Here is a 15,781-nt window from a genome sequence, read left to right as displayed (position 1 = left end):
CATTTAAAATATTTCTGCAGATAACTCTGATTACAAAACTGCTGCAAATCACCCCCTTCATCTGTTAGTAAAAGCGGTTAAGGATTAAGTTTTTCATGCTCCAACCATATAGATTCCAAAAGAGAGCTCCCCCTCCTCCCCAGCCTTCCAAACACCAAAACACCCAAAGAGTACAAGTAATAAAAAATCATTACCATTTTTATTACAGCTCTAAGCAAACCTGCAACAATGACCAGGGGGAACATTATTCTTGCAAAATCCTACATGCAAAGAAAGCCTTGGATAAGTGACAGTTTAATGCTGGTGGGTTTTTCCATCTGTTTGTTTTTATAAATAAGAAGTTAGAGGTTTGGATCCTATGAAGCTCAGTTCATAGTCTTTTATTAATTTGACTCCAACCCCACGCAACTTCTTCCATAAGCATTCCCATGACATCCCCGGAATGCTGTCACACCATCAACAAACAGCTTCACTCAGAAATGAAAACACGACCTCCCCACTCCCATCCCCATACTGAGTAACCTTGCACTGAGCCAGTTCCATGATAAGCAGCACACTGTTACAAAACAGCGAAGGTTGGAAAACAGAAACAAGCAGGTAGCAAATTCTTCTTGTGTGCAACCCCAGTGCAACTGTGGAGCTCTTTGGACAGGTCTCTACCACTATATCACAAAACAGGCTGCAAGAACTAGACCGAAGTTAGCACTGGCTCAGCGCAAGCCAATTTCTTTTTGAATTCACCCATGCTTTGCTCCCTGTTACCCCAGCTAGGTCACGTACATATGCTACCTCACTAATTCAAGCCTAGGTCAAATATCACTCAGCAGCCGGTGATCAAAGTATAGGCATATCTTAAGGTCTTATAACTGACCTTATGCTCCAATTTCAAAAACTGTTCATGACCAGAAAGAAAAAAGGAGAACAATCACGGTCATATTGCAAAACTGGAGTTAGTCATAAAACTCTCTGCTTACCCAATACACATGGCCTGTTCTACAATCAAGGCAGCGGTTAGAGCCTGGGACAGAGACCTCCGCCCCATCCTAGTCCATCAGGCCACCAACAGCAGGTCATTTCACCTCTCAGTCTCTATCCGCCTATCCATAAAACCTGAAGTTCTGACCTGCTTCAATCTCCTCTTTTGCAAATGCCAATGAGGAGGCAGTGCATAGTGGGTAGTTGACAACTAGTCCTGACAGTATGCTGAGTCCACGTGAAACATTCCTCCAGCATCCCTCGCATCACCTCCCTTTATTTATTTACATCCCTCCTTACTGCTCTTTTCACTTAGAAACTGACAATCTGGAAACAAAATTAATTTATCATCTTTATACTCATCTTCACCTGGCGACTGACATACTGTGCACTGTCAGTTCAGTTCAAGGTGTAAATCCTGCACAGGACTGTATCTGTCTCCAGGCATTTTGCAGTGACTGCAGGCAGTAACCTGTAACAATGCAGCTTTAACCAAAACATATCAAACTTTTCCATTTCTCCAAAAAACTGTAGAACTGATATTGGAACTGCAAGCAAGTACAAGCTTCATCTCTATCCAGAATTAAGAATGATTCCTATTGTATGATTTATCGTTGTCAACACTAATGGAAACTCTTTATAAATTCTTCTGTCTCCTAGCAGTCTAGCTCACTTGCAGCCTCTGACACTTGAAAAGGGAGACCAGGAGAGCACTTGGAAAGCCTGAAAAAGTATGCTAGCATCTAGCATTGCCCTGTTCTTGCAAAAGTTTAGGTGTACCTTCCACCAAAACATTTTACAATTTTGGTGAAAAATATTTGGATTAAGATACAAATGGACATTTGCATTTGAGCTAAGTTCTCCTTACTGTAATCACGCCTCTACGTACGAGGAGATTCTTGGAATGAACAAACCTATTCCAACTCTTGCAGTTTTCCCCCCTTCTTCCCCACCACGGGATACAAGCCATAGTGAAAACTGAGAACTCCCATTAGCTAAAACTAATTCCAGATGCCTGTAGCTTTTAAAAACAATGTTAATAGATTCCAAAACTCCATATCAACTGCGTACCTGCCTTGCCTGTTTCTCCCTCACGGTCCTCAATAATTAAGAAATGCTTAGGAATTGATCTCTAGGAACTTGCAAACACAAGAACTATTTGATTTGAGGAGTGAACAATGTCAATGGAGTTGATAAAAGTCACAGTTTCATCATAAAGATGTAGCTGAAGACAACTTAGATGTCTCAGGACACATAAATCTGCTCAGTAATATGACCATAAGTCAGCACAGGTTTTAGTAGCTGGCATTGTGTTCAGAACAGGAAAATGGAAGCTTCTTCCAAAAACAATGCTTCCAGTATGTTACTCATACTTTTCACTAGGGCCTCAATTCAGTCGCTAATTTGAATGACATTGCTGATCTTCGAGCACTGATAGAAGCTGAATTTTCCTTTACAGTAGCAATCTACTCCTCATATTTGTTACAAGATTGCCTTGCACGCTTCGGCAACCTCAGACAAGACTGCAAGGCATATTTTGAGCCTTGGTCTCCGCCTTAAGAGGCCTGCAATTCACAAGTATTTGAATTCAAAGGTCACAGCAGTAACCTGTAACAGCAATACTGAAAGGAAAACCCGAATTATACATTATGCAAGAAATTGGCAGAAGAGCCTAAAGCCCTGCTACATCATAAAGAAAAACATGAAGAAAAGTAAAACAAAACCAACCTCAACAAGGATTTCCAGCAGACTCCCCTTCTTCCAGGGCACAATGCCTTTGAGAATAAAATCCACTACTTTAGAATTTTTTAATACTTCTCCCACAAATGTAATAACTTTATCCAGTGTATCAACCCTTTTTTCTATCTTTGCCAGCCTCTCCTTATGCTTCGAGGCATCTAGCTGGGCAGCTTTCATCAATTTCAGCACTTCTGAGCATATGCTCTGGATATCAGTCTGGTGAGTACTGTCCGATACCTTTAGGCCTTTTTTCATTGCATCTGTCTCATCAGGAGCTGCTCGGGATGCTGTTAGCTTGGTAATGCCTTTTTCTACATCATCAATGCCTTTGTTAACTCGCTGCAGTTTGCCTGTCAGATCTTCTTGGAAATGCAACAGTTTGTCCATCTTTTCATTCAAGAGATTCAGTTTTTTGTCCATCATACTTAAATTGTTCACTTTTGTAGGCTGTAACTTTGTCAGGGCATTTCCCTCTGCAAGGTCCACGCTACCCGCAGACATTCTGTCCAGACACCAGGATGTCAGATAGATTAGGCTGGCTTTTCATTAATCATAAATTAGAAAGTAAGGGTCTGAAAGTTCATCTTCTTTAGCTATTCCTATACCAGACAACCTCACTTACTGGAGTCGCTAGAGCATATCATGAGATAGCTACTGCACAAAAGATTTATTTCTGTGTTATCTATTTCTTACTGCATGCTTTCAATAATGGAGGTAATTTGGCACCAGGCTTTATTTTCTTGGGCCTCCTTGACGTCACAAAACCATTTAAAATTCTCTCTCGAGTGGCTGTTGATAAGCAAACATCTTAACAATTGCCAATGCCTGAGCAGACCCCTCTGGAGGGAGGATTGTTTTTATGACCAGTTTTAGTTCTGTGATAATGAAAAGAACTTGCTAGAGCATTTCTCTTCATTAAACAGGAAAAATACAAAAGTAAATTCGGTGGCCTTGTGCTAAGGCTTGGAAGAATTCAGCTTTGTAGCACGGATGCAGACACAGGGTGTGCTCTTTAGGTTGGCTGGCACTTGAATTTAAAAATAGAGTACAATGACAAGGATCTGAAATACGTATCTAGCACCAGCATGTCTTTGTCAACTGAAACTTCTAAAATTAAATCTTTCTCCCAGGCTATGAAAGTGAACCGAGTAAAGAAAAAAAAAATCTTCATGAAGGCACAGCAGAATTACTCCAACTATTAGCAACAAAATTATTAAATCATACATCTCATTTAAAGGATTTGTTAATGACTTGCTTTCACTTCTGAATCACAGTGTGTCTACTACAAAAATTAGTCAGTCACTAGAGAACAGAAAAGTAGTCACTTTAGACTTGCACAGCCCCCACTGCCACAGTTCTGAATGCTTTAGAAACATTAATGAATGTGTCCTTACAGTACAACACAGGATGAGAGTCAGTCCTCTTCCACAGAGGACGAATTATGGCATCAAGAGGGAAAGCAGTTTGTCCCATGTCAGACATGACACTGTGTCAAACTACTGCGTCTAGTTCTCCCAGGTCCCCTTTCACTGCTGTACGTATGTAGGGGGGGGGAAAGCGGTGGGGAAACCCTGCTGCCGCAGGAGCCCTGGTGCAACAGAACAGTGGAACCACATCAAAGCCATGGGCTTTGGGATACCGGGCATCCATTGGTCTCCAATCCCTTCCTTATTTTTTGGAAGGGGCATATGGGAAGAAAGTATAATTCTTAAGTGAATTTGCTGTATGAGATAGGATAGTCTAGAAATTAAAATCCTTCCTCTACTCACTGCAGACTAGTAGCAGCATTAAAATTACCCTCTCAAGAATATGTTAAGTCCTTGCCACTTCTGTAAGACAAGGTTTTTTACCTTTACAATAAAAAAATATTTTGTTATGTCTACCAAGGCCACCAAATAATTATAGCCAACCTGGTGGTTCTGTATCATTTAGAGGCCCATAACTGGTTTTACAAAAGACACCAAAAGCTTTAATACTTGGACTGTTCATCACCTTCAAGGGAGAGTTTGAATACCAAGCAATGACTTTAGAAGAAAACTTGGCTTGTGAAAGCTGATGAGTCAGCATTTCATGCCATGTCTCTTCTCCTGATCAAAAAAAATATTTTAAAGTCACTGGTATTTTCACAGTGGTCCAGGATAGTATGGCATAAGTTTTATGATACCCCATATAATTTTATTTCGATAATCAAGCATACAATGCAGTAAAATATACAGCTCTATCTTGAAAGTATAGGATGTTGGCAATAAAAGCTCTGCAATTCTGCTACTGCATTTAAAGAATGAGAGTTTTCAGCCAAATGCCTTTAAGTAATTAATTATTTCAAGCCTACAAACATGCTTGATGACAAATAATCAAAACAGCCAACATTTTTACTAAATCAAGAGTAGCAGCTGAATGCTGTCCTCTTAGGGACAAAAAGAAAAAGGTAGAGTCATTTGATTGTTATATTTAGACAACCTGCAGCAAATATTTCAATAAGGAAACCTAGCCACAGAAAGTCATCCACAGTTGCATACTTCGAACTTAAGTTGCCACCATCAGTGTGCTATTACAGGCACAGCACGCACAGTCGTGAAACAATGCGAGCACAGTAAAAGTGCGCAACTGGGCTCTGTGTTTGTTTGTGGGCAAATGGGAGTCTTTTGAAATCTTGAACCTTCTTAATTATTTAATGATTGAGAGCCAAAAGCATTAACGCTGCCCCATTGTTATTTACTAGTGTTATTACTCGTATAACTCTGATTATTTAATCTTCCTCACATACAACAGACTCTAATGGTAAGTGCTGTGTAAAACAAAAAAGGAGACTTCAAAAAACCAAAGAGGAAATCTCTGAATTTATATTAGTTTACACAAGCAGCCTTGCCTGACTACAACTCAAGGGGCACAAACCATCTCTTCCTCCTCCGGACTGAGCCACACGGACTGTGTATTCCAGCTATATGGAACAGATTTCACCCCCTAATACCTACGCGCACACCGTCCACTGTGAGATATGTAAAATAATGCACTGTGGAGAATTCTTGCTACGTGCAGCAAATATTCCTTGCTAGTGTTGTCTGAGGTACATACAAGGAAGATATAGTAAAAACTGCCTCCTACTCAGATACAGCTGGTCGACTTATAACACTACTTACATCGTACTGTGCATCCATAAGCAACTGCAAAATTATGGGTGGGATGAAGGACAGAGAAGAAGGAAACATCATTTGGCCCACAGTGAGAAGTTTTAAACATCTGTCAAAGTTATGAAGGTCAGCTTTGCTTTTTTTCTTCTAATTTCCTCCTCCTCTCTCTCCCCTTTTGAACTGCTGGCAAACACACAAAAAGAAAAAATGGCTCCAATAGATCTGATTGTTTTGTCTTCAGGATGGTAATATGCTCAAATACTGGCAAAAACCTTTTATTTCTTTTGCTTTGAATTACAACAGAAGGCAATTTTTGTTCAGAACATTGATTTAGTGCCCAATGTCTGCATCTTGCTTGAGCAGCCTGAAGAGAGCATTCAGTTCCATTGACAGTCTCAAGCCTTTCAATACTTACTGAAAAAATAAGAGAAAAATCCTAAATTGACTGAGTCCATGTTACAGATCACAGCATATCCATCCTTAGACATCACGAAAAAGTACAGTTATTGGAACAAATGCAATAGCCTATTAAACTCACTTTTTCTTTGTGAGGAGCTATTGCTTATAATGAGATTTTGCATTACATACTGCAACACATGTCGCTTCATCTTCAATGCTCCCCAAATTACATCTGAAGAACTTGAAGTGTTGTATGAGCAACAAACACCCGTGAATCTTGCAGGACCTCTGTAGATTGCAGAGCTATGCTCAGTCACCCCGTGGTGTCATTGGCAAAACGAACTGGTGAGTCACGACACTCCATCACAGTCTGGACATAACTTGAATAAAGTTTCTGATGATAATGGGTCTCCTGTGGATTTCTGCTTATTTCTTCCAGGTAACAAAAAACAAGCACTGTGATCTGAAGTGTGTAGGCAACTACCTCCATTCCATTACGAGCTGAACTGAAATGAATGTCTAGGACGCCTTTAAAATATCTCCAAGCTATCAAGTATCTCAGGAGTGCCAGAGAAAAGGAACATAAATGCTAGAGAACCAGCACTGCAAGTGACCTTGAACTGATGATGCCAAAGACACCTCTATTCTCAAGAGGAAAATGCGAGTTTATTCCTCTTTGGCTTCAACCCCCCACACTCTCCCAATTGTGAAAGAGAGATGTCAAAAAACAAGAGAAAAAAAAATCACATTTAAAACAAAGAATCTATGATACGGCAGTTCAGTTATGATCCCTCCTTGCTAGCTCTGACCCGAAGGAAGGAACACACACAAAGATGGGGTGAAGAGAAAACAAAAAATAAAAAAATAAAAACATCTCCAGCCTGCACTAAAGTGACAGCAGAGGCTTATATCCCAAACAAGAAATGTCACAGAGGTTAAAACCAGCTGCTCAAACAGATCATCTCATTAGATTATTGCACTGCTTCCAACATCATAGTAAAACTGGAGATGGCTGAAAATATGTAGGTAGATTAAAAAATAACCTTTTTAAAAGGCCGAAACAAAGCCAAAGTTTTATAGAGAACCTGGGGGCTTTGGGAGAAGTTTGCAATGGTTGCAATGCAACACAGTTCTAAGGAGATGTGGTAAAACATCACGAGCTTATAAAAAGAAAAAAAAAAAAAACAAACAGCAGATAAGCTCAAAACAATCTGGCTACATCTGTTAAACACTAATCAGGCAAAAAAATACTAATAAATATCCTTTACATATTTTGAAACCAGCTGTCAACTATTAAAAGTTATACTGAAAATCTACCTAATCTACATCTAGTTGCTGCAGCTCATTAAACACACACCTCTTAGTTTTCCCCCCAGCAAATGAAAGGGTAGCTAAGCTTTTTTAGGGTATCTAAACGTTTGAAAAATTAAGCCCTACACCAGCGAGTAACTTCTCATGAATAGCATGTTTCCTAGACACATGAAAGGTAATAAATCATGTCCACAGAATAATGGTGCAGCAAGAGACCAATTCTCATGACAAATGGCAAGCACTGAAGTGGGCACTGACTCTAATTTAGAAGAATAACGTCCAAGGGCAGGATAGCCATACAGTCTGGGTAAGTCTATCTAGTCCAATAGTTGGGTTTCCTGCTGAGATCAGACAAGAGATGTCCATGTGCCATATTTGGTGGTGTACTAGGAACTGGCCCACACCTGCTTCAGAAGGCCAAGAACCTGACATTGTAACAGATTACTAATGTCGGCTGTTGGTTGAAATCCACCTGCACAGTAAAATGGTCTATAAAGCACTATTAGTCTCCCCAAGTGACCCTGGCATGATACATTTCAATATTGCCTAGCTAACAAGAGTACAATGTTACTGTAGTATATCAACTAAATCTTAACAATCGCTATATAAATTATTTTTTTTTCTTTTTCTATATATGTAACGACAGAAAACTGTTAGCGCAGTAGGTTATGAAACACTCTCTTGCAAGTCCTGACTTCTTCCCCCCTTCTGTTTTATTCTTTTTCAAACAACTGAATCTAAGTGTAATGCTCCTAGGCAGTGGCACAGCTAATGATAGGTTAATGAATCTGAGACCATGTGTAGTTTGTAATGCACCCCTGACAAGCAGCTGACAGCAGATAGCTGAACAGATCAATTATGACATTTCATTTACATCAAAGTGATGAGATTTCTAGATAACACTGTTTACCATTTGCCCACATGGCTTAACAAGAACCTTTAAGTCCTTCCTCCAGGTTACTTTGCCTCTCAGGAGGCCAAGAGAGCACCTGCTGCCCATCCACATTCACTCACTTGACCCCAGAGCTTATTCTCACCACCAAGTCTGTTACCCACAGAAACTACATTAAGAAGTTGTCTCATTACTTTTAATTCTCATTCTTTCAAACTTTTTTTTTTTTTTTAAATCCAAGCAGCTACTAAACTATTTTACCAACTTGGACCAGAAGGGTGGTCATCAGTAATGTTTCTCTGGTGTGGTGGTAATGATTCACCCTCCCACTCCTCCACACCCTCCAACAAAGAGCCCTCCTCTGGAAACTGAACAGAAAAGTCCTGTTGCTTGTTCTGCTTTCCCTGCATTTTAGTGATTTTATATCTAACACAGTCAGTTCCTTGTAAAGCCTGCTGATTTTAACAGTCAGCCACAAAAACTACCCTTGGATTCAAGAAGCCTCTCATTTGCAAGATGCTTTCTCACTACTACTAGGCACTCAGCAGAGAACCCTAAAGCACCTTTTACACCTCCCAAAAGCTCTTGTGTCTATGGCAGTTTGCTCAGGTACAAGTAAGTGTAAGTCAGTAGGGATCTAATGTAATGTAGAAGAGTAGCCTTGGCTGTGCAGTAATGCCAATAGGAATAAAACCAGTAAAAGCAACTTCTGGTCACTGAAGTGATGTGATAGGCCTCTCGGTATAAATACACAGGTAAGAGATCTGTTGCATAAGAAAGGGTTATTTCCAGACAGTCAACTTTTCAGAAAAAAAACTTACATAATCCAGAGTTCGCTCCAAAACACGTCGAAACCAGCACAATCGTTCTTGCTGACTTGAAATTTGACTGGCTTCAAATCAAATCCCTCAGAAAAGTCTCCACTTTGCCAGCAACACGCTTTTTGTTTGAGAAGATGACAATCACCAAATTCCACTGTGCTTTATGTTGTCTTCTGTTCCCTTCCTACTTCAGGAGATCTTTTCAGCTTCGAGTTTGAAAAATTACCACAAAAATGCACACACAGAGCTGTACTAACTTGCTAACTTGTAACCATCATTTCCAACTTCACCCTTCTCGACGCCACAACTGACAACTGCCATAAGAATATATCCAATTATTTTCTTGGCTCCTCCACTCGTATTTCCAAAGTTAAAAGGCGATAATACTGTTCCCCCAACTACCCTCCTGGCCTTCATAGTTACTGACTGAAGTAGGACCACCTCAAGCACAATTTTACATTGCATAGGTTTAAGTGTTTGAAAGGTAAAACACACGAGCACCTCAAATCATGTCAGATGGCACTGGAATTAAGTGAATGAAGTGTTCATGGGCGGCCACACCAGGGGCAGCCTCCAGCCACTCGCAAACCATTTGACTGGACTTGAGCGTGCCTTGGCTACTGACACACACTTTTGGAAACTTTTCCCAAGCGCTTGCAAAAGCAGCTAGTGCCATCGTTTCAGGTCTTGTGCAAGCTGGACTCTCAGTTATTGATTTGTTTCTCTCTCACATTTCTATCTGACAGTTGCCATTGTGGTACAACAAACATCAAGTACTGTGCTCAGTGTTCCTTGCTAATAATGGTCTTTACAGGAACCTAACAATGGAGGGATTTTTAATTTTTTTAAGTAAGAACACTCCTTGACATTGCTATTTCCCACTAATAACCAGAACACCATGTTATGGAAATTCTAGATCAAGTAAATAGTCATCTGTCCTATAATGAAGTCTGTTATGTGCTATATTCACCTGCTGATTTAGATCTCTCTGACATTTTGCTTTGACGTCATTCACAAACACAGGAATAGCTTTATCGGTTCAGGCTTAGTCTCAACACAAACTCTGATTTGAAAAGGATTCAGAGTAAGAGAGTTTGGGTACAAAAACTGGTGGTTTTGCAAACTCTTCTCAGTAATCAAATACTCACAGAAAAGCTACTTGTACTCCTTTAGGTGAATGTTTAAACGTCCGGAAAAAAAACAAACACACAAAAAATGCTGCATCCATTTCAGATGTGCAAAAGATCTCCAGCTAAATTTATAATGGCTTTCATCAAGTTGGACGAAAGGTAAAGGAAACAAACGAAAGAACGTCATCTACGGAAAAGCTCGTCTAAAAGAAACTTATACCGCATGCCAGTGAAATCGCAGAAAGCAGCTAACAACAGGCATCAAGCTTTCCAGAGCAAGGAATTTTAAACTTTCTCTCTCTAAAGCAAATAGTTTAAGAACAGTTGGGTGTGAATTAGAAGCCTTGAGTTAGGGCCCCAGTGGTATGATTAAGCACAGTGATCCATTTTTCCATCTGCAGTTGGTATCTCAGTACAAATATCTAGTAAAAACAGAAATCCACAGCACACTTGGAGCAGCCATTTTCACTCCCAGAACAGTAAGTACCCCCTAGTGCTTCTATCAGAACTGAGGCAGTTTTGCTTCTGAACCACCTCGCTACCTTCAATCAACAGCCAGCAGACTCCAGAGTATTAATTTTAAACAACCACATACAAGGTTCTCCGCACGCATAAGAAGCTCCTGAATTAAAACTACTAAATCGTCAATTTTGCAATTCTGCTGTTAGATCAGTGACAAATTCATCTCCAGGTGCATTGCAGAGACAGTTGTAGTGCAAACCCAGATACACTGATAAGCAGCATTAGACTCGAAAAACAGCACCAAGTGCTGGCACCGTAAAGCAAAGTCACTCAGAGGAAAGCAAGCAAGTAACACTATTGATAAAAGATCCAGGACATAAATGGTTTGGATTTCGTATTAGTTGATATCAGGAGTAGCTGTCACTAAAGGGCAGTGGGGCAGTGCCAGCCACACATCTAGTAACAGCACATCAAGATCTCCTCAGCGTCAGAAATGAGGAGAGTAGTTAAAATGCTGGGCAGGACGCTGAAAAGACTGCAGTAATACTCTGCAGAGAGGTGAGCACTGGGACAGCAAGTTACAGCTGGCAAGAGTCTACATACAGTCCATGAAAATGGTGGAATACAGAGGTCCCTGGCTCTTGTTCAGCCACAAAAGGAGGGACAGGAAAATTTTGCAAAAGTTTAGAGAAACTGAATCTGATGAAGAGTGGATGTTATGAAATTCTGCACTGACCATAACCCAGAGGAAAGTGCACTGAAACAAACTCAATGCCCCACAGCAACGACTGACAGCTTTCTACCTGGCTGACCAAGACAAAGGAGCACTGACAGCCATGGTAAGAACAGTCGTGCAGAGCAGGATGACCCAGTCAGCCATTTGATAACTTGCACCAATGTTTTCTGGCCCTAAGACTGATAATTCTGTATAAAGCAAACCCAGAAACAAGAACTTCAGCTTGCTACAAATTTGGTGATTGACTATTTTCTTTTTATAGCAAGAGGGATCAAGGAAGATGCAATTAAAGCTGTGCCAATGCCTAAAGAGGTGCTGAAAATTAACCAGGACCCTGAAGCTGAAGCTCCCCACACTGAGATTCTGGGGGACTTCAGCTGAAACTGGGACCAGGAACTCACCAAGAAGATATCCAGAACAGAGCTATTTATAGAAAAAGGGCATTTCTTTTTAATTCTACCCACCCTCATACAATACCAGTGAGCATGCAATGACAGTGCTGGAAGCGATCAGGTCTCTGAACAGAAGCATTCAGGACAGTACATACCTGAAGTCAGAGGCATGTGTAAATAAGTTGGATGAGCCAGAAAGCACATGTACTGCTTAAACCTGAACACCAAAATGAGGACACAAATGAGAGAATGAAAGGTGAACCACAAATACAGAAGACAACAGCAGGAGGACCTACTAAGGTCCTGCTATCTCAATTCAGCCATGGGAGAAGGTGAAAACAAACCTGGTTTGTAATGTCAGAGACTATATATAGTTTACTACTCTAGTTTCTGGGATATGAACTGTCTGAAAGGATACTCAATAGAATATATTTAGACTGCAAACCACCATGCAGTGGTGCAAAACTCAAATTGGAGCATATGCCATCTTTCTCTTGAGTTCCCACAAAGCCTGGGAAGACAGTGTTAACAACTGAGATGCTCAGGAATTTTCCAACCATGTATTTTTCTAGAAGTCCCAGTCCTTCAAAGTGGCTTACTACTTCCATTGATTTTTTATTTTTTTTTTTTCACTCTGTCCACCTTTCTGCTAGCTCCCCATAGCAGTCTGCATGTAGCCTGCCAAGACTCTGGACCCAAGGATGGTAGTTTCAAGGTCTCTGCAGTACATGGACTGCCCCAGAGCCTGGGATCCCAGATCTGGTCTGCTGAGTAGAGGAGTGACTCCCCAGGTAAGCAGGAGCCTGAATTGCAGGTGTCAGGGTCTGGTCTCCATCAGGCCTATCCCAGCAGCTCTGTAATCCAAGCATCAAATAACTACACAAAACAGGAGACAACTGTTCAAAGAGAACATTACAACAAAGGTAATAGTTGTGGAGTGCAAGACATTCAAAAACAAATAGACAAAGGTCAAGATGTGAACCAAGAGTACCTGAGGAGTTTCAAATAACCCTACACAGGACTCCCAGAAGAAATCAGTCTGACTAGTAAAATCAGTAAGATGTTACCCAAAAAAATGACAGTGGAATGCAAACCCCCTACCACAGACAAGAATTAGGAGAGGAGCATCAAGATTAGCTTCTGTGAAGAACCAGGAGACTTCAGATATCTCATTAAGTGGCCACATCCTAAAATAAGAATCAGCTCCAGCAAGTCAGCAGAAGAAAGAGAACTGCACCACCAAGGTTAAAAGCATTTGAACATCAAGGCTGTCCAGCTCATGGAAAGGAAAAGCTTGAAGCAAGTATAGGCAACTTGGTCTTCAGGCACATGTTAGAACACTCCTATCAGTGCCTTTCCTAACAAAGAGTCCGATTAACTTCAGAAACACAAACCGCCTCATTTTATTGCTTGAGCATGAATTACACCCTCCACTGTACATCTGAGCAACAACACAAATTTCCAAGCAATCTGTAAACACAGGCCACTGCTCACAGAGCTGCCTAGTGTTATGAGTCCTTCCATAACACCAGGGTCAGCTGAGCCAGCCACTTACAAGCAAGCAGCTCATCAAGTACTGTGCCAGAAAGACTACAGTCAACAAACATGCAAACAACAGGTTCCACACTGCTACCACTGAAATCAGAAGTGTACGTACACTCATCAGCTCCTGCTGGAACAGGCTCAAACCCAGCTTATAGGCTGCCATTCTACATGGGAGAAGAGGGCTCTCACTAGGATTAATATTAAACTTACAGATTAGAGCAGTTCTCACCAACTTTAGCAAGAACTGCACACATGGTCCAAGACCCTATTTATCCTTATATGCTTCTCTGCTGTTTGTATTCTCCAAAAATGAATTTGAGTGCCAGGTTTGTGAATAAAGCAAAGAAGGATCTTCCAAGCGATAAACATAATGAGTTTGGTAAGCTGGCCAGAGTGATGTAATCCAATGCAAGACACCCAAAACAAAGTTATGCTTGATTCTTAGTTCACTGAGGACTAGGAAAACCAATAAATCAAACTAAATCCAAGATAGCTTTTACCTGTGGACCTTAACATGTTTTCAGAAGAGAAGTATCATTTATGACTAGTTTTACAGAAAGGGAAATTGAAGCAATGAATATGAAAGAATTACTCAGTCACCCAACAGATCAATTACAGAGAAACAAGATATTCTGAATCTCATTATAGCCTTCATATTATTGCAAAATACTAACTCTGCTCTGCACAGAGCCAAGCCACAGAATGCCATGTAGACAGAGAACTGCAGTACTGACTTTTTTCCCCCAAGACATGACTAGTCCAAAAGACCCTGATCATTTGCTTTGGTGGTTCTAAAGCCACCTTCTGCAGTCCTTCCTGAAATATTTCATTTGCATTCCTCCAGGAACAAGCAAAAGAAAATTGCATGTATTTCAGGCTGCTTAATACCTTTCTTTAACAAAAAAGTTGAACATCAACAATTTACATGAAGAACAGTTGAGTAGTATATTCAATTAAATTAATAGATCAGAATTTTTTTTTGCTATGTTGCCATAAATAGACAATAAATCATGTGGCCAGAAGGGTATGAAATGTATCTAGTCTTCTGAGCCATTCTGTTTCTTATGCAATAAATGATATCCAGAAAATCATATTGTACTGTTGGCTATATTAAATCCACTACATATTATATTAGATTAATTTGAGGCTTTGGAACAAGATCCTACTTGTTGAAATTAGTAGAAATTTTGTTATTTTCTTCAACTGGGCCAGAATTTGGTTTATCACTGGTGATTTAGTTCAGTTACTCCACTGGCTCTTTGAAGATAAAACTAAATGATTACAAATATAAACTCTTTAAGAAAGCTCATTAGAGCTAGTATTGAGCAAAATACATGAGGAAATCCTTTCTTCAAATTTTTGAAAGAAAACAGCCCTAAAAAACCCCACAACAATCTGATCCATTCTCATTTAAAATGCAATTCCTACAACTTTTTTTTTCTTAAATTACTTGAACTGTATTATATGTACATGGCATTCTTTTTAAGGTTGCTTAAGTCCATTTTCTGCTTCTGTCTGGATAGTAATAGTCTTTTCAGCAACTCAAAAAGCAGGCAAACGCAAACAAACTGAAGAAAACAGAAATAGTGTTTCCCTAGACTTCCTGCCACTGTAGCAACCGGAGCTTAGCTCCACAGATGGCATTAAAACACAGTGTGGTTTGATGAATAGCTTGTAATGGTAGAAAAGCAGATCCCTATTCTCTCTTCCACCAGTGACATCTCTACATCTCTCTCCTCTTGCAGGGTTTGCCGTCTGTCGATCAGTGGTTAAGCTTTCACAGGCAGAATCTCTTTTGCTCTGTTTCCTCAGACCCTTGCACAATGGGGTTCTGATCTCACAACTTTTAAGTACTGCCACAGGGCACGCATTTGAAGTATTGAGCGCCTGGCATTCAAGTTGATTGCACTGCTTTTACTACAGGTCGATGCAGAATTTGGCTCCTCATTAAATCGCCTCAGTGTGAGCCTGCCCGACAGATTCATTGTCTTAAAAGTCTCAGACATATGACAACTAAAGCAAAAAGCTGTAACAACCAACCTCCACGTAATCTGAATGGCAGTCTGGCATCCTATACTACAAATATACCACTTAGAATAGAAGTTTTAATGTGCCAAGGCTCTCACAAAATATAAACTTATTTACAAAGGCAAAGCCTGCACTCATCATTTCAGAAACACCTCCTTGACATCGGCAGGTGTTTTGCAAGCCAACAGACCTCACAACCTGGCCAAGAATGTCAAACAC

At 40.3% G+C, this 15,781-nt stretch overlaps 1 protein-coding gene across 4 annotated transcripts in view; it reads right to left on the bottom strand.

Moving 5' to 3' along the window:
- MYLK3 (myosin light chain kinase 3) overlaps nucleotides 1–15,781 on the bottom strand; it is a 50,157-nt gene that overhangs the window by 20,896 nt on the left and 13,480 nt on the right. Inside the window, exons 1-2 of one of the 4 annotated variants that reach the window (XM_087738990.1) lie at nucleotides 2,704–3,391; nucleotides 195–260 (exon numbers count right to left, since the gene is read on the bottom strand). The exons of 2 other annotated variants lie outside the window; for them this stretch is intronic. In XM_087738990.1, coding sequence (XP_087595116.1) covers nucleotides 195–260; nucleotides 2,704–3,216 — 579 coding nt within the window. In that variant the 5' untranslated portion in view covers nucleotides 3,217–3,391. Of the gene's footprint in view, nucleotides 1–194; nucleotides 261–2,703; nucleotides 3,392–15,781 lie in introns of those variants that run through there. One more of the 4 variants, XM_087738987.1, reaches the window with a different exon arrangement.

Source organism: Nipponia nippon, unplaced genomic scaffold (genome assembly GCF_047370975.1).
Source record: "Nipponia nippon isolate SJK-2023a ecotype South Korea unplaced genomic scaffold, ASM4737097v1 scaffold_7, whole genome shotgun sequence".
NCBI classification, from domain to species: Eukaryota; Metazoa; Chordata; class Aves; order Pelecaniformes; family Threskiornithidae; genus Nipponia; species Nipponia nippon.
The sequence above is the reverse complement of the archived record's forward strand: the minus strand, read 5'-3'. Positions and strand labels throughout refer to the sequence as shown.